This window comes from Suricata suricatta, chromosome 7, assembly GCF_006229205.1.
Source record: "Suricata suricatta isolate VVHF042 chromosome 7, meerkat_22Aug2017_6uvM2_HiC, whole genome shotgun sequence".
NCBI classification, from domain to species: Eukaryota; Metazoa; Chordata; class Mammalia; order Carnivora; family Herpestidae; genus Suricata; species Suricata suricatta.
The window spans coordinates 100,408,013-100,422,598 of NC_043706.1; the positions used below are offsets into that span (position 1 = coordinate 100,408,013).

A 14,586-nucleotide genomic window follows, 5' to 3' on the forward strand; every position below is an offset into this window, starting at 1 on the left:
TCTTTCATAACCTTATTGAGTGTTTTTAAACAAAATTAACATGGCTCGAATGAACCGCCCAGCTCCTGTGGAAGTCACATACAAGAACATGAGATTTCTCATTACACACAATCCAACCAATGCGACCTTAAACAAATTCATAGAGGAACTTAAGAAGTATGGAGTTACCACAATAGTAAGAGTATGTGAAGCAACTTATGACACTGCTCTTGTAGAGAAAGAAGGCATCCATGTTCTCGATTGGCCTTTTGATGATGGTGCACCACCATCCAACCAGATTGTTGATGACTGGTTAAGTCTTGTAAAAATTAAGTTTCATGAAGAACCTGGTTGTTGTATTGCTGCCCATTGTGTTGCAGGTCTTGGGAGAGCTCCAGGCTTGTGGCCCTAGCATTAATTGAAGGTGGAATGAAATATGAAGACGCAGTACAGTACATAAGACAAAAGCGGCGTGGAGTTTTTAACAGCAAGCAACTTCTGTATTTGGAGAAATATTGTCCTAAAATGCGGATGCGCTTCAAAGACTCCAATGGTCATAGAAACAACTGTTGCATTCAATAACATTGGGGTGCCTGATGTCATTGCCTTGGACGTGGAACTTGAAACAGGACCTAATTTGTCGTACATACTAGCCAACATGTTGGCTTAGTGAATACGTCTAATGAAGCTTCCATAGGAGTATTGGAAAGCAGTTTTATCAGGCCACAAGTTTGACGGAATTGCGACCTCTATGCTTGGGTTATGATCAACCTGTTTGGACACTTAGCAAAAGATTCTTTCTGTTCAGCATTTAAAATGTGCTTATCACTTGTACCAATTGACCTTTCCTGAAATCATGCAGTATTGAGTTATGTCTTTAAATCTATTCCCATGCCAGAATCTTATCAATATATAAGAAACTTAGAAAGATTAGGTGCCAAAATACCCAGCACAATACTTGTATATTTTTAGTGTTATACAGAACTAAAATCCCAGGAACTATGAACACTCTGGACCTTATGTGGTTTATTCCTTCAGTCATTTCAAACATAGAAATTAGGGCCTATATGGTTATTTGCCTGCTCACTTTATGTTCACATCTCCCACATTTGTACCAGTATACATCAGGTTTGCTCAACTTTTTTTGGGGGGGGTGATTTTTACCAAGTCTTACAATGATTGTTTCATGTCTTTCTACAAATTTTATTTTGTGCTGTTATGAAAAACCTCCATTTTGAAAATCTACATTGTACAGAAGCACATCTTTAATGTCTCCAGACAAAAAAAGCCTTACAGTTAATTTTAATGTTTGCACTTTGGGGTGCAACTTACAGGGAGGGCCTGAGAAAAGAACGGGAGGGGCTATTGAGTATTTTAGTAAAATGTTGCCTTTGTCTTGTGCAAAACATGTAGAATATGCTCTTTAATTTAGTAAATATTTTTTTAAGTAGAGATGCTTTGTTATTGTAGCTAAAACAATTCTTAATCATAAAATTTCTGGAATTCTTGTATTTTTTCTCTTATCTGAAGTTGTTTACCAACTTATTTTTGTTTGAAGTGTGATTTTTTTTTTCTTCCCAACCTCTCTTGCAAAAAAATAAAGAGTGGGTTTCTGCTAATGAATTGAGCAGACATCTAATATTTTATATGCCTTTTGAGCTGTGTAACTTAATATTTGGATACTTGATAATTTGTTTTATTATGTAATTGATAAAATGATGATGTGTATTAATGTTAGTTCAACCATATATTTATACTGTCTGGGAATGTGTGGTTATAGTTCTGTGGGAGAAATAATTTGTCAGTGTTCACCAGCTTGTAAAAATCTAGTGCGAGAGCTTAAACATCTAAATAATGAAATGCAAAAAAAAAAACCCAAAAAACAAACAAACAAAAAAAAACAAAAAACAAATACATGTGGTAAATCAACTGTAAAGAAGGGTTATAAACTAATCTTATAATCCTTTGGTCCAGTGCTTTTAGAACCAAACTGTGTTACCATTTCATTGAATTCATTCATTCACTCATAGAATATATATTTTCTGAGCATCTATTCAGTGTTGGGCACTGGCCTATGTGCTAAAATAAAATAAAGGTACCTGTCCTTATGGAACTTATGAGCACGTGTGTGTGTATGTGAGAGAGAAGAGAATAATATTAATAAATAATTTCAGTGCAATTTTAACATGCCATGAGAAAAATAAATTAGGTAAAGAAGATAGGGTGACTGAGAAGAGTACTTATAATTTTAAGTAGGGTACTTAGAGTAGCGTGAGCAAGTTACATTTGAGGAATGACTTGATGGGAGGTGAGAGAGTGAGCCTTATAAGTATGTGAGGAAAAGCATGCCAGGCGGAGGGAAAGTAAGTGCAAAGACTTTAGGAAGGGAACCTGTACTGCATGTTTGAGGAACAGTAAGGAGGCTAGTGTGGCAGAAGCAGAGAGTACACATCAGAGCAGTAGGAGATAAGGTCAGAGAAGTAACAAGGCATGCAGCTAAGGGCTGGGGAGCCAGATGGGCTTTTAATTTGAGGGGGGTGTTGTCAGTTATGAGTAGAGTGACATGACCTAATTTAAACTGGAGCAGGATCACTCTGTTGTGTGGAGTCAGAGTAGATTGTAGATGAGGGTGGGAGCAGGGAAATCAGCTAGGTAAGAAGTGATGCTGAGATGCACTACCCTTCAAGGGAACTCTTCAGAGTATTCAAAATTACAGTTTCGTATGGCTGTTCGTATTTGTGACTGGTGATGAGTTTTGAGACACCTGGCCAAATGAGACAGTAGCCACATGAACTAAGAGAATTAAGATTCACGTTTAAATAGGGAATTCTCAATTCTGTGTATCTGAGAGTAGTGAGATTGCGTAGAAAAGTCATAGGTGCAGGTAAGTTAAAAATAAACCCCCAAACAATTTTTAAAGACTGGTAATATTAGGAAATAGCAAGTAGAACTTTGGCTTTACTTGCAAAGAAACTTAGATGGATACAAATGAGTAAGACAAGTATCTTAGGGACATTCTTCTTTAGCAACGAAGATGAACGGAGAATGGCAACAGAGAACAGAAGTGCTTCAGAAGACCTCATATACACTTATAATTATAAATAACCTGAATATCCTATTTTGGGATTTGCAATGTGCTTTTTATATACATTATTTCATATTCTCTGAATCATCTTATAAGCTTACTTAGCTTATAAATAGCTGATGCTGGGCTTCTCACTTATGGCTCCAGATCTCGCAAAGTCCTCACTACACCATTTGCCTACCTGCCCTGTTCTTTAATATCTTCATAAAATAAAAACAAAACACTAAAGGAAAGCCAATTTGCCTCATATCAATTCTCCCCTCTCAGGGAGTTAAGGGCCTTCCTGTGTCTGTGAAGGGTCTTTGTCACTGTCAAATTAAATTAGAGATCAACCAAAAAATTCTTAATGAGGTCCATGTAGGTGTGATGAAGATTTAGGGGTGTTTCCTTGGTTATATTAGCACTGGAACTCTCTTGGTGAGTTGTCTCTAGTATTTAGAAACAAACAAAACCACTACATGAGCATTCTGAAATATAAAGGCTTTACAGTGAATATATAACAGGTTTGAAAAGGATATTTTACCAAAACTTGTGTAATAAAATAGTGAAGCAAATAAAGCAGTCCTTCATTTATTAAAACTTGCAACCAACATTAATCTTTTTCTAATATAAACCTCAAATTGTTTTTTTTTTTGCTGTATCTCGTCTATCTTGATAGGTTGTTTTTACTATCAGTTAGGAAAAGCTTTAAAGTTTTACTTGAATGTTTTGCTTTGGTCCATTATTTAAAGGTGTTATCAACTTCCATGCCAAACTCATTCTGTCTTTACTACCTGTCATTTTGGTTACTAGAACTTCATCTTTCCTGTTGTTCTGGCCAAAAACCATTCTGACTTCTTTTTCTTACAGCCCACATCAACTCCTGATCCTACATGATCTGCAAATTCCTTGTCGTCCCCCTGGTTCACTGTGCATCAGCCACATTGGCTTCCAAAATACCCAGTGGGCTCTCACCTTAGAACCTTTGCCCTGACTGTTCTTTCTGTCCAGCTCTTTCCCTGACAACAAATCATTGCTTCCTGTGAACTCAGGATATCCAGAAAAATAAGCACTTTACATTTGCAGAGTTACTTCATGTATTTTGATTCTCACCATCGTCAGTAGAGTTTCCAATTTTTTGCTCTAAGTTTAAAAGAATGCTCCAAACAGACCTTTTAGAAAAATGTTTATTTATTTATTTTGAGAGTGTGCACAGGTGGGGCAGGGGCGAGAGAGAGAGAGAGAGAGAGAGAGAGAGAGAGAGAGAGAGAGAGAGAGAGATATCTCAGGCAGAGCCCCACCCGGCGCTCCATCTAAGGAAACATGAGACCATGACCTGAGCCTAAATCAAGGGTCAGATGCTTAACTCACCGAGCCACCCTGGTACCCCTACCCCAAACTAACCTTTAAGAGGCAGAGTCAGTACTAGAGTGTACCTTAACATGTTTAAGTATTCCTCTGCTGGGGCGCCTGGGTGGCTCAGTCGGTTGAGCATCCGAATTTGGCTCAGGTCATGATCTCACGGTTCTTGGGTTCGAGCCCCGCGTCGGGCTCTGTGCTGACCGCTCAGAGCCTGGAGCTTGCTTCTGATTCTGTCTCCCTCTCTCTCTGCCCCTCCCCTGCTCATGCTCTGCCTCTCAAAAACAAGTAAAACATTAAAAGAAAAGAAGTATTCCTCTGCCATAGAACTTCCCAATAAAAAATCAAGATGCTATCTGGTCCATAGGACACAATCATTTTAACAAGAGAAAAACTTCAGAGGCTTTATCATTGGGGAACTTATTTAAAAACTGTTTCTCCAGCTACACAGGTGAAACCAGCGTTAATAGAGAAAACGGAGGAAAATACAAGAGTGTGAAGAAACTTTTACCATGTTGGAGTATTTTCTTACATTCCCCCAGTTCCTTTTTGACTTAATATATCCATGTTCCATTATTATAAACAGAAATATAAGTAGTTGATTAATACTCTTCTCCTAAAAGTATTATTTAGTCATGCTTATTTAGTCATTTTCTTAGCTTCTACTATTACGGTACTCTGAAAATTATCCTTAACTACTGTGATTAAGCTTTAAGAAGAAAGATGGATATATTTTAACTATGACCTCCTCAGTTTTATTCCCCCAAATCAAAGGTTCTGTAAGTTTCCGGAATACTGATAATTTTTACATTGGTTATCAAAACCGTTACTATAATCTACACTCCTTTCATCAATTCGCAGAAATAAGTCACAGACACTTAGAACTATGTCCAGCCGCGTTCATTTTACAAATTCCAAAGTGAAGCCCAGAGATTTGAACGTGGAACCCAGATCTCTGGACTTCCAGTCAGTTTCTACCCCCCGATTCACTGCACCTGGCTATTCAGCAGCTGGGCCGACCCTGCCGGACCCTCTGCCCACTGCAGTCTACCCTGATCTCGGGCCGTCGCCCAACTCCCGGAGGATGCCAAGGAACTGGGAGGTTCGAAGATCGCAGAAATCACCTGTCCCTCATTAGCTAATACAGGGCGTACAACCGTCTGCCCTGCCGGGGCCACAGGGTCGCAAACCGGAAACCGGAAATGGCGAAGTTCTGGGACGCGCCCCGCCAGCAGCCACCTCGTCCCGCCCGCAGCGACTTCGTCCCGCCCCGGCACGCGTGACCAGCTTTCAGTCTAAACTCATCGAACGAGGAAGTCGCGCTGAGTGGCTTCTCAGGCTCAAGTCCTGAAAAGCCCAGGAACGGGGCCCTAGGTGTCCGCAGCGAATGCCAGACCGGTGTCTTCACCATCCCAGCGAATCCCAAGCGGCCGTGGGGCAGGCGGCTGCTCAGCGCTCCGCAGGCCAGGCGTAACGAGTCGAATGCGGAACTAGAGAGCAGGCGGAGGCCCGTTCCGGGCTGTTGCTCAGCAGGCCGGGCCTGGCTTTGGGCCCCGGGCCTCCCAGCCTGGGACTCTGCGCCTGCGCCCGTGCGGCCGCGGCCTGCTCTCCCGGCGCCGCTGCGGTCCTTGCTGCAGCGCGCCGCCTGGGTGGCTGGGCGATCCATGGGCAGCAGCGAGGGCCACGATGACAGATTACGTTGAGGAGCAGCGCAACGAACTGGAAGCTCTGGAGTCCATCTATCCCGACTCCTTCACAGGTGACTTCCGCGGCTGCGGGCCGGGAGCGGCCCAGGGGTGGAGTGGGATGGGCCGGAGCCCTCGGCCTCCCGGGCCAGGATGGAGAAGGAGACAGGGAGGCCGCGTGGCCACTTTGCCCGCCACTCTCTTCATCTTCTCCCGAAGTGTTCAGGCACTTAGGGGGTAACTCCACAGCTTTTCCCTTTCTCCGCTTACCCCCTGAAGTCTGAAAGAGGCTTGTGAGGTCCCTGGAGAGTGTCCGGCCTGGAATCGAGTCGCGTGCACTTTGGTTTCTGTGTAATTTACAGCAATCCGAGGTTTAGTGAAAAACACGAAAGCAGATACTCCCAAGTGGGCGTAGTTTTTTCAGAGCCGCAGAGGTGTCAGTTTTCACATTTCCACCGTTACTCGGGTAAAAGCTGTTTTTCATACGATGATGTTTTAAAGTTTATGGGATTCAGAATGCTGGTCTCAAAGTTACACAGAATCAGATTTGAGAGCCGCATTGCCCCTGGAGTTTCTCGTTTCTTTATATTCTGGTATTCTGCAAATGCCCAGTGAATGATGTAGCACAAATTTCAGTTCCACTACCGATTCATATGTTGTTAGAAAGGAATATTAGACATCTAACCTAGAGGTCTCTTGCTACAGGCGAGGCATCTAGGAGGCGCATGAAAAGTAAATGGCTTGCTTTGGGTCTGGCTAGCAAGTTAGCGGCAGAACTGGTACTAAGAGGTCTGGACCCCCTTTCCTGTTCCTTCACCTTGCAGACATGTGGAACTTGGGATCTAGCTCCAGCTGAGATAAGGGGGAGCAGAAAATTACTTGATAGGTTGGGCTAATGTAAAATATCGAGAGCCTCATGAGGTGTATTTTACAGGAAGAGAACTTTTCTGTATTAATTCCTTCAGATGATTTTGAAAGTGCAGCAAGACGACCATCTCAGTATGGCTTTCGCCCTTTATACGTAGTGGTTGAGAAGTGATCAAATAAAATCAATATGTGTGAGCAGAACCTAGGTTTGCAGGATTTACATTACCCACCCCTTCCTTGGACTGCTGTCCATCACTGATGGTCAAAATTCAGAATGTAAGGGATGTCTAACTCCAACCCCTCTCCCTTTCTTGCCAAGCTTAGTTTTCGTAGCTCCACCTGTTGACTACTGCTTGCAATGGTAGCAAATTTTGTTCTGCTTTGCCAACAGGCAGATGTCTCTCAGCTACCCCAGTGTAGCTCCAGTCCTGTTCATGTTCTCTCTCACCAGCAGTACAGCTGTGCTGTGAGGATGTTAAGGGGATGAGTGAAGAGGGGTTTGAGAGTGTCCTTAACTGGGTGAGTGTGTATGGAGTCTGGCTCCCTTCTCTATCCTTGCTCATATGTCAATGTCTAAGTAAAATAGACTGTAGGATCAGTTGTCAGATATATTCTTAATTGTGACTGTTGTTCATTTCTAGTATCACATTTGGTAATGTGATAGGCACTGTGTAGGCAGAGTTAAAGCATAAGATGTGCTATTCTTCTATGGACATAAGGTGTCCCTTATTAAGTACTGTGTTTTTAAGAAGCATTTAAGAAAAGCATTTAAAAAGGTGATCCATTTTTAATCCTAAACCAATCTTACAGTTCTTTCAAATTGTACTAAGCTCTGATGTAGTTCAGTGTGTGACATTCTTGTCAGATACAAAAGTGTTGAGGATTCTGAGCCAGGGTAATAAAAGACGTTTAGGGATCTTTGATGCATTTAAGTATTCTGCAGTATCAGCTGAGCCCCTCTGTCTCTAATTTCTACCAGCATTCCTATAAACTTTGCAACAAATAAATTAAAATAAGATGTTTTGGTTTATAGTTCTTCAGGAAATTTGCCTTTTTCATGATTGTGTTGTTTATGAAACCTCTCAGGGAAAAGGCAGAGGAGTTTGGAATAAAATGCTTCCATGTTTGATCTTTTGAAATCATGAGGATTTGCAAGGTTATACTGTTTTATAACTTTTTTGTGTTGATGATTTCATATTTTCCTACCAGATTTAAGAAAGGGCTGACTTGTGTCAGTTTACCAAGGAACACTCATTGGCAGTTTTCCAATACTAGTTTTGGTAAATGCTCAATGCTGTTGGTGAAGGAAGTCGATATGCTTTTTTTTTTTTTTTTTTTTTACTAGATAGCTTAGTGCTTGACAGAAGCCCTTGTTAAGCATGTCCTGACCCGCGTGTGGTTGCTTAAGAGATGCAGTCTCAGCCAGCCCATAATTCTAGCCACATAGACCTAGCCTAACCTCAGATTGATTGCTTGACTGTTTGCAAAGAACTTTTGGTCCAGTGTTGCATTTGTCGTGAATTATAACAAATCATAATACAGTTTCTTCTTTTTGCCTGTTCTGTAGCTTGATTGCACATTGATCCAATCCTCCTAACAACTAGTCTTCCAAAATATAAATGGACTCTTCTGCTACCACATTCTCCTTCAGTAGTGCTTCACTTGACAAGGCCCTGCTAAGGTAGTAGAATTTGGTTATTTCCATTTCTGTATCAAAATCTGACTATGGGGAATTTTGTTGAAACAAATTGGTTGCCTTCAGGCTAACCAAAAGTCAAGTTCCCTTGAATCTGTTTGGTCTTACAAAGAGGGGTACATAATTCTGTATTTACTCGTGTCAGTACCTCTAAGTAGTATCCATGAGCATGTAGCTGTTATAATTGCATCTTAGAGATGGGGCAGTCATCTCTAAACGTCATCTTTTAAGAGTAGTTTTTTAAAGACAGATACTCCCTAAGGACCAAAGGGACTTATTTTAATATGGGATGTCTCGTTCTTTGTGAAAACCTTGATGTCATTTGTGTGTCCCTTTAGTGTACCTTTCAGCCACTATCTCCAATATTTCCATCCTTAATTCTGTTTACCATCATCTGCTCCCACTATCAGCATTTCTTCTGTTCCCCTACTGTGTGCAAAATCTTTCTCCCTCTTTTCTTACTTCCATCCTTTGGGTTAGGTTCGGCTGTGACAGAAAACCTCAAATAACAGTGGTTTTAAAAAGGGGAAGGTTTATTGCTCTTGCACATAAAAGATAGTTGTGTAGCTTTAGTCCAAGGATTCCTCAGGTACCCAGGCATTCCTGAGTTCCTGAGTTCCCTGTCATTCCTAAGATGTAGTGTCTACCTCATGGTGAAGATGCCTGCATTCCTTTCCAGGCAGTAGGATAGAGAAAGTAATGAAGAAGAGGAAGAAAAAATAGCAGTTTTTAAAGGAAATTTCCTGGAAACTGTCAAAGAATGTGTTTGCTTCCATCTCATTAGCTGGAACTTAGTCATATTGTCACTTACTGAGACCTAACTGGAAGGGAGGCTGGGAAATGTAGTCTTTATTCTGGGTGGTTAATATGCGCAGTTAATAATGGTATAACTAGAAGATAAGGTGAGTAGATATTGGAGACTATTACTAGTGTTCTCTAATATGTTTTTGTCATTGTTCCTCAGTCACATGTTTTTTTCCCCCTGTAATAGTAGCTTGGATATTAACTCAGTGTCTTTGGACAAATCATACAACCTCTCCAAGCTTTGGTTTCTTATGTGTTTAATGAGGAATAATATAAGTGCAAATATTTTATAACTGTTAAAACAAATATAAGATGCTCTTTACTAGAAATTTACCATCTTAGTTGCTTATTCTTCTAATAGTATAGCTTCATAATTCCTTATCTTTAACAGTGAACAGTTTTGATTTCCATTTCCTTCAGCTGCAGGGAGGCATGTAAATACCATCTTTAGATTGGCCTCTGAAATTCCTTTTTCTGTCCATAAAACCCTGTAGCCCTGCAGTTCTTCATTCCATTTCTTCCCCTGAACATGCCTCTTAGCATGATTTCTCATGGATTAAGAATTTTTCAACTATTTGTCTGTCTTGCCACTCTATTCTATATTTGTCCCAAGGTCAGGCAGTTCAGTGATGTTCTTGCTAGCATCCCAAAGTCCTCATTTACCAAATATCTACATTATTAGAATCTCAGTCAAGTGGGAAAAGACATCAGATAAGTAGTTTACAACATAGTGTACATATATACATACAACATAGTGTGAAGATTCTTTCATGGAGAAATCTTTGGGATGCAGCCAGAGCATATGAAGAGGGGAGATTCTTGATTGTTTTGGAGAACTGATGGGTGATGAGCCGCTAACAGGTGAATGGGACTGGGAGTAGGGGCACAGCATGTGCAGAAGCAGGACTCTGTGAAAGCAAAATACATGCAAAGCAAGAGCAGCTTGGTATTACTAGAACATTAATGAGAAGTGAGAGTCATGGAAAATGAGGGCGGTCAGGAAAGCAGAGGCCAGATTACAGAGGGCCTTGGTAGGGATTTAGATCTGATCTTGTAGGGCCAGTGGGGTCCATCGCCAATTTCCTCCTGACAGAGCTACTCAGACACATGGGGTATGCATTGTAGCTACCTACTGCCATGCTAGACTTGGATTTCAGTAGTTGGAGTGGCTTCACAAATAAAATAGGCTTCCCTTGATTTTGTTTTGACCTCTCATGTCTGCTGTTTTTCTTTTTCTCTCTGGCACTTTTCCGTCTTCTTTTGTTTCCCAATTTAGGATTCCTTACAAAGCTAGTGTTAGCCCTGTTTCTCTATTTTCTGTCTGGTGATCTCGTTTAGTCAAATGGTTTTAGCTATCACCTCTGTGTTTATGACCCCAATTAAATTCAAGCCCATTTCTGGTTGCATATTGCATACTCATTGTCTTCAATTGAAAGTTCCCTGTGTCATATATATATGTGTGCGTGCGTGCGTGTGTGTGTGTGTGTGTGTGTGTGTGTGTACATAATCTCTGGGTGGTTTTTTTTTTTTTGAATTTTTTGTTTTTATTAGTGGCACTACCATCCTCTGACTACAAATTTGGAATGTCTTTCATCACTATCTTAAAGTCCTTTCTGTTTCCTGCTTTTCCCATGGCTGTGACCTAGTTGAGAACCTCATTAACCTTGCTGGGATGATTTTAATAGCTCTCTACTGTCATCCTGCCTCTAGTCTTGTTTCTGTCCTTCCAATTCATGCTCTTTTGCTAGACTTACCTTACATTTAGAGGAGGTACAATTCTGAACATACTGCTGCTGTAGAAAATTGTCATTGTCCACGTGAAACTTTAAACTGTATTTTCAACTATTTTTCACCACATATACGTCCACCAAATGGAATAACTTCTTGTTCTATATATATTCCTGAAGCTTTCCCTCATTGTACCTTTGCTGCCATGTTGCTATTGCCTACATTTCTTTTCTCAGTCTTTACTTACTGGTATGCCTTAATTCACAGCCTACCTCAAATGACTTCTCTAGAATTTCTCAGCCGGAAAAAATACTTTCTTTTTACATGACACTCATTACAGTCTATTCAGTTCTTCCAGTTACTAGCTGAATAACCTTGGGCAGATTATGTAAAAGCTTTTTTTAGTCTCAGTTTCCACATCTAAAAAATTGGGGTGATACTGTACTTAATTGGCTGTAAGACATTTTTATGTTTTAACATCTCTGAAGTGTGCATTTTGTCTTATAATCAATTATATATTGTAGCTTTATTGGCAGATCCTTTTTTTCTTTCTTTCTTAGTACATAAAATAGAGTGTGTCTCATACTTGGTAGCATCTTAAATTTGGTGAAGTACGGTAACATTATAAAATCATGGTCTTGGGGTGCCTGAGTGGCTCAGTTGATTAAGTGGTCCGACTTTGGCTCGGTCATGATCTCGCAGTCTGTGAGTTCAAGTCCCGCATCCGGCTCTGTGCTGTCAGCTCAGAGCCTGGATCCTGCATCAGATTCTGTGTCTCCCTCTCTCTGCCCTTCTCCTACTCATGCTCTGTCTCTCTCTGTCTCAAAAATGAGTAAATGTTAAAAAAAAAAATAATAAAATCATAGTCCTGATGTAAGAATTAAAGAATCTTTATGTAAATGTGTATAACACAGGCACAAAGTAGTGCTCAATAAATATTAGCTGTTGTTATTAGGAGACCCTTAAATTACAGCCTAATAGAGTCCTAAAAATGGTAGTAAGTTGGGCTATCATTGGGTTGAACCCTTGTTTCTGTAGTTGTTATGTTTACATTTTATGACATGTGAATGCTAAAGTTGGTCATGGAAAGAAATAGGAATGAAATACATCTAATATATTTTATATGCATTTGTAAAAAAAAAGTAGAGTCAATCCTCTTATAAAAGCTTTATTATAATTACCTTTCAGGGACTTTTTAGCATGGGCTGGACTATCTGAGACCTATTAAAATATGAGTCCAGAGAGGCTTATCTTCTTGACAGATGCTTTTATAGTAATCTTAGATTTCATCAGTGCATCAAGTACAATACTTTTAAGCTTCGATTAAAATGGAGGCATATGTCTTGAAATTTTACTGATTATGAATAGTTATAAAGGCTTCAGAAGTTCTTGGGTAGGAAAAATTGAGTAGTTTCCTTGGTGACTTCTTCAGAGCTCTCCTTGGCCTTTCATTTCAGAAAGAGTTTGCTGAGCTGCTACCAACCATGACAGGGGCCAGTGCTTCCCAGGACCCCAGTGAGGGACAGGCTTTTCTCATGGGCTCAGCAGCAATTGTGGGTGGCCTGGATTTTTTGTGTTTACTCTTCTAAGGTTCTGAATATCAGTTTAATTTGTTTTTGCTTTTCTACTTTCATTCCATTGTTTTAGCACTGTCGTTTAGCCGGGATTTATTGAATTTCTGGATCCTGCCAGGCACTGATCTAGGAGCTCTCACAGCACAGTATTCTAGTGGGGGAAGGGATGTAACCAGACACTGCATATAGTATCACATAGGATCAGGCTGTAAAATTATATAACACTTTCTTATTTACATAAATGTTGATGTGCCTGTCTTGACTTGCTTAACAAATTGTAAACAATTTGAAGTTGGGTTCATGGCTAGTTTTGTAATTCTGTAGAAGATGGTAGAGACTCAGTAATCGGTGAAAGAATAGTTTGGTTCTAAGGATGATGTGGGAGAAAGAGATACGTAGAAGACACAAACTTTTTGTTTTTTTGTTTTTCTTTACTATTTGTCATGGAGTTTCTGAATTATATCTTAGAGTATATAAGTTTAAAAATTAGTGATAATGCTGAATATCAGTGAGTAGTTTCTGATGTAAACATCAAACTTTTTTTGTCATTCCATTTTGGAATTTTTTAGAATATAATTTTCTACGTATAGATGGAAATTTTGAATTAAAAGGTAAATTAAGTATTTTAATTGATTTGACAAAACTCCAAGAGTGTATCTACTATAGGTATTTTTTCCAAATTAAGGTAACCCTAAATTTAAATAGAAAATTGATGAGGGTTTTATCATTTGAATGTTCTGTTTAGTCTGTATTTGTGGAAGTGGAAATACAGACTAGGGATGTTTCCAGAACTGGGTAGTGATATTTTGCTAATAAGTAAAAGCATTTGCCTTAGGAAGCATCTTAATAACTTAATCTCTGTGTATATTTTCTTTCAGTATTATCAGAAAATCCACCCAGTTTCACCATTACTGTGACATCTGAGGCTGGAGAAAATGACGAAAGTAAGTCTAATCAGAAATACTTGTGGTTTCCCTAAGTCACTCTCAGGAATGCTTCTCATTCTGCCATCATCTGTGACAACACCCATCCTAAAGAGAGAGAGAAAAACATGGAGATATTTACATAGCCTAATTTATAAGAGCAAATGTTCAATAAGCAATCTAAATGCCCAAAGGGGAAAAACAATCATGGAAAAATAAGTTGCTCTGTGGAATACCACATAATCATTGAAATATGTGTGCTTTCAAAGTCTTTTTTAGGACTATAATCTTCTACCTTTTCTCCATCTATTGTATTGTTAATATTTCTGAAAGCTCATTATGCCAGAATGTATCTCGTTGAGTTCCTCTCTAATTCTCTGTAAGTCATGTTTACATAGCAAATGCTAATTAGAGACACACAGCATTCATGCTAGATTCCTAAGAGCACCTTAGCATCGCTACACAGACAGTGTAGTGTTAGTTTAAGGAGTAGAACTTAGTGATTCATCACTTACAATATAACACCCAGTACTCATCCCAACAAGTGTCCTCCAAATGCCCGTCGCTCATTTATCCTATCCCCCAACTCACTTTCTCTCCATTAATACTCAGTTTGTTCTCCATATTTAACAGTCTGATTGCATCCCTCTCTGTTTTTATCTAATTTTTTCTTCTCTTCCACTATGTTCATGTGTTTTGTTTTTTAAATTCCACGTATGAGTGAAATCATATGAGATTTGTCTTTCTCTGACTTATTCTAGTTCCATCCACGTTTTTTTTTAATAGTTTATTGTCAAATTGGTTTCCATACAACACCCAGTTCTCTTCCCCATAAGTGCCCTCCTCCATCACCACCACCTCTTTTCCCCCCTCCCCCTTCCCCTTCAACCCTCAGTTCATTTTCCGC

The 14,586-nt window shown here is 39.8% G+C and overlaps 1 protein-coding gene and 1 pseudogene across 1 annotated transcript in view; both read left to right on the plus strand.

Moving 5' to 3' along the window:
• Positions 1–6: 6 nt before the first annotated feature.
• Positions 7–576, plus strand: LOC115297135 (annotated as a pseudogene).
• A 5,129-nt stretch (positions 577–5,705) lies between these two features.
• The window catches only part of RWDD1 (RWD domain containing 1), a 25,918-nt gene continuing 17,037 nt past the window's right edge, over positions 5,706–14,586 (plus strand). Inside the window, exons 1-2 of the mRNA XM_029945597.1 lie at positions 5,706–6,161; positions 13,635–13,700. Coding sequence (XP_029801457.1) covers positions 6,089–6,161; positions 13,635–13,700 — 139 coding nt within the window. The 5' untranslated portion in view covers positions 5,706–6,088. The remainder of the gene's footprint in view (positions 6,162–13,634; positions 13,701–14,586) is intronic.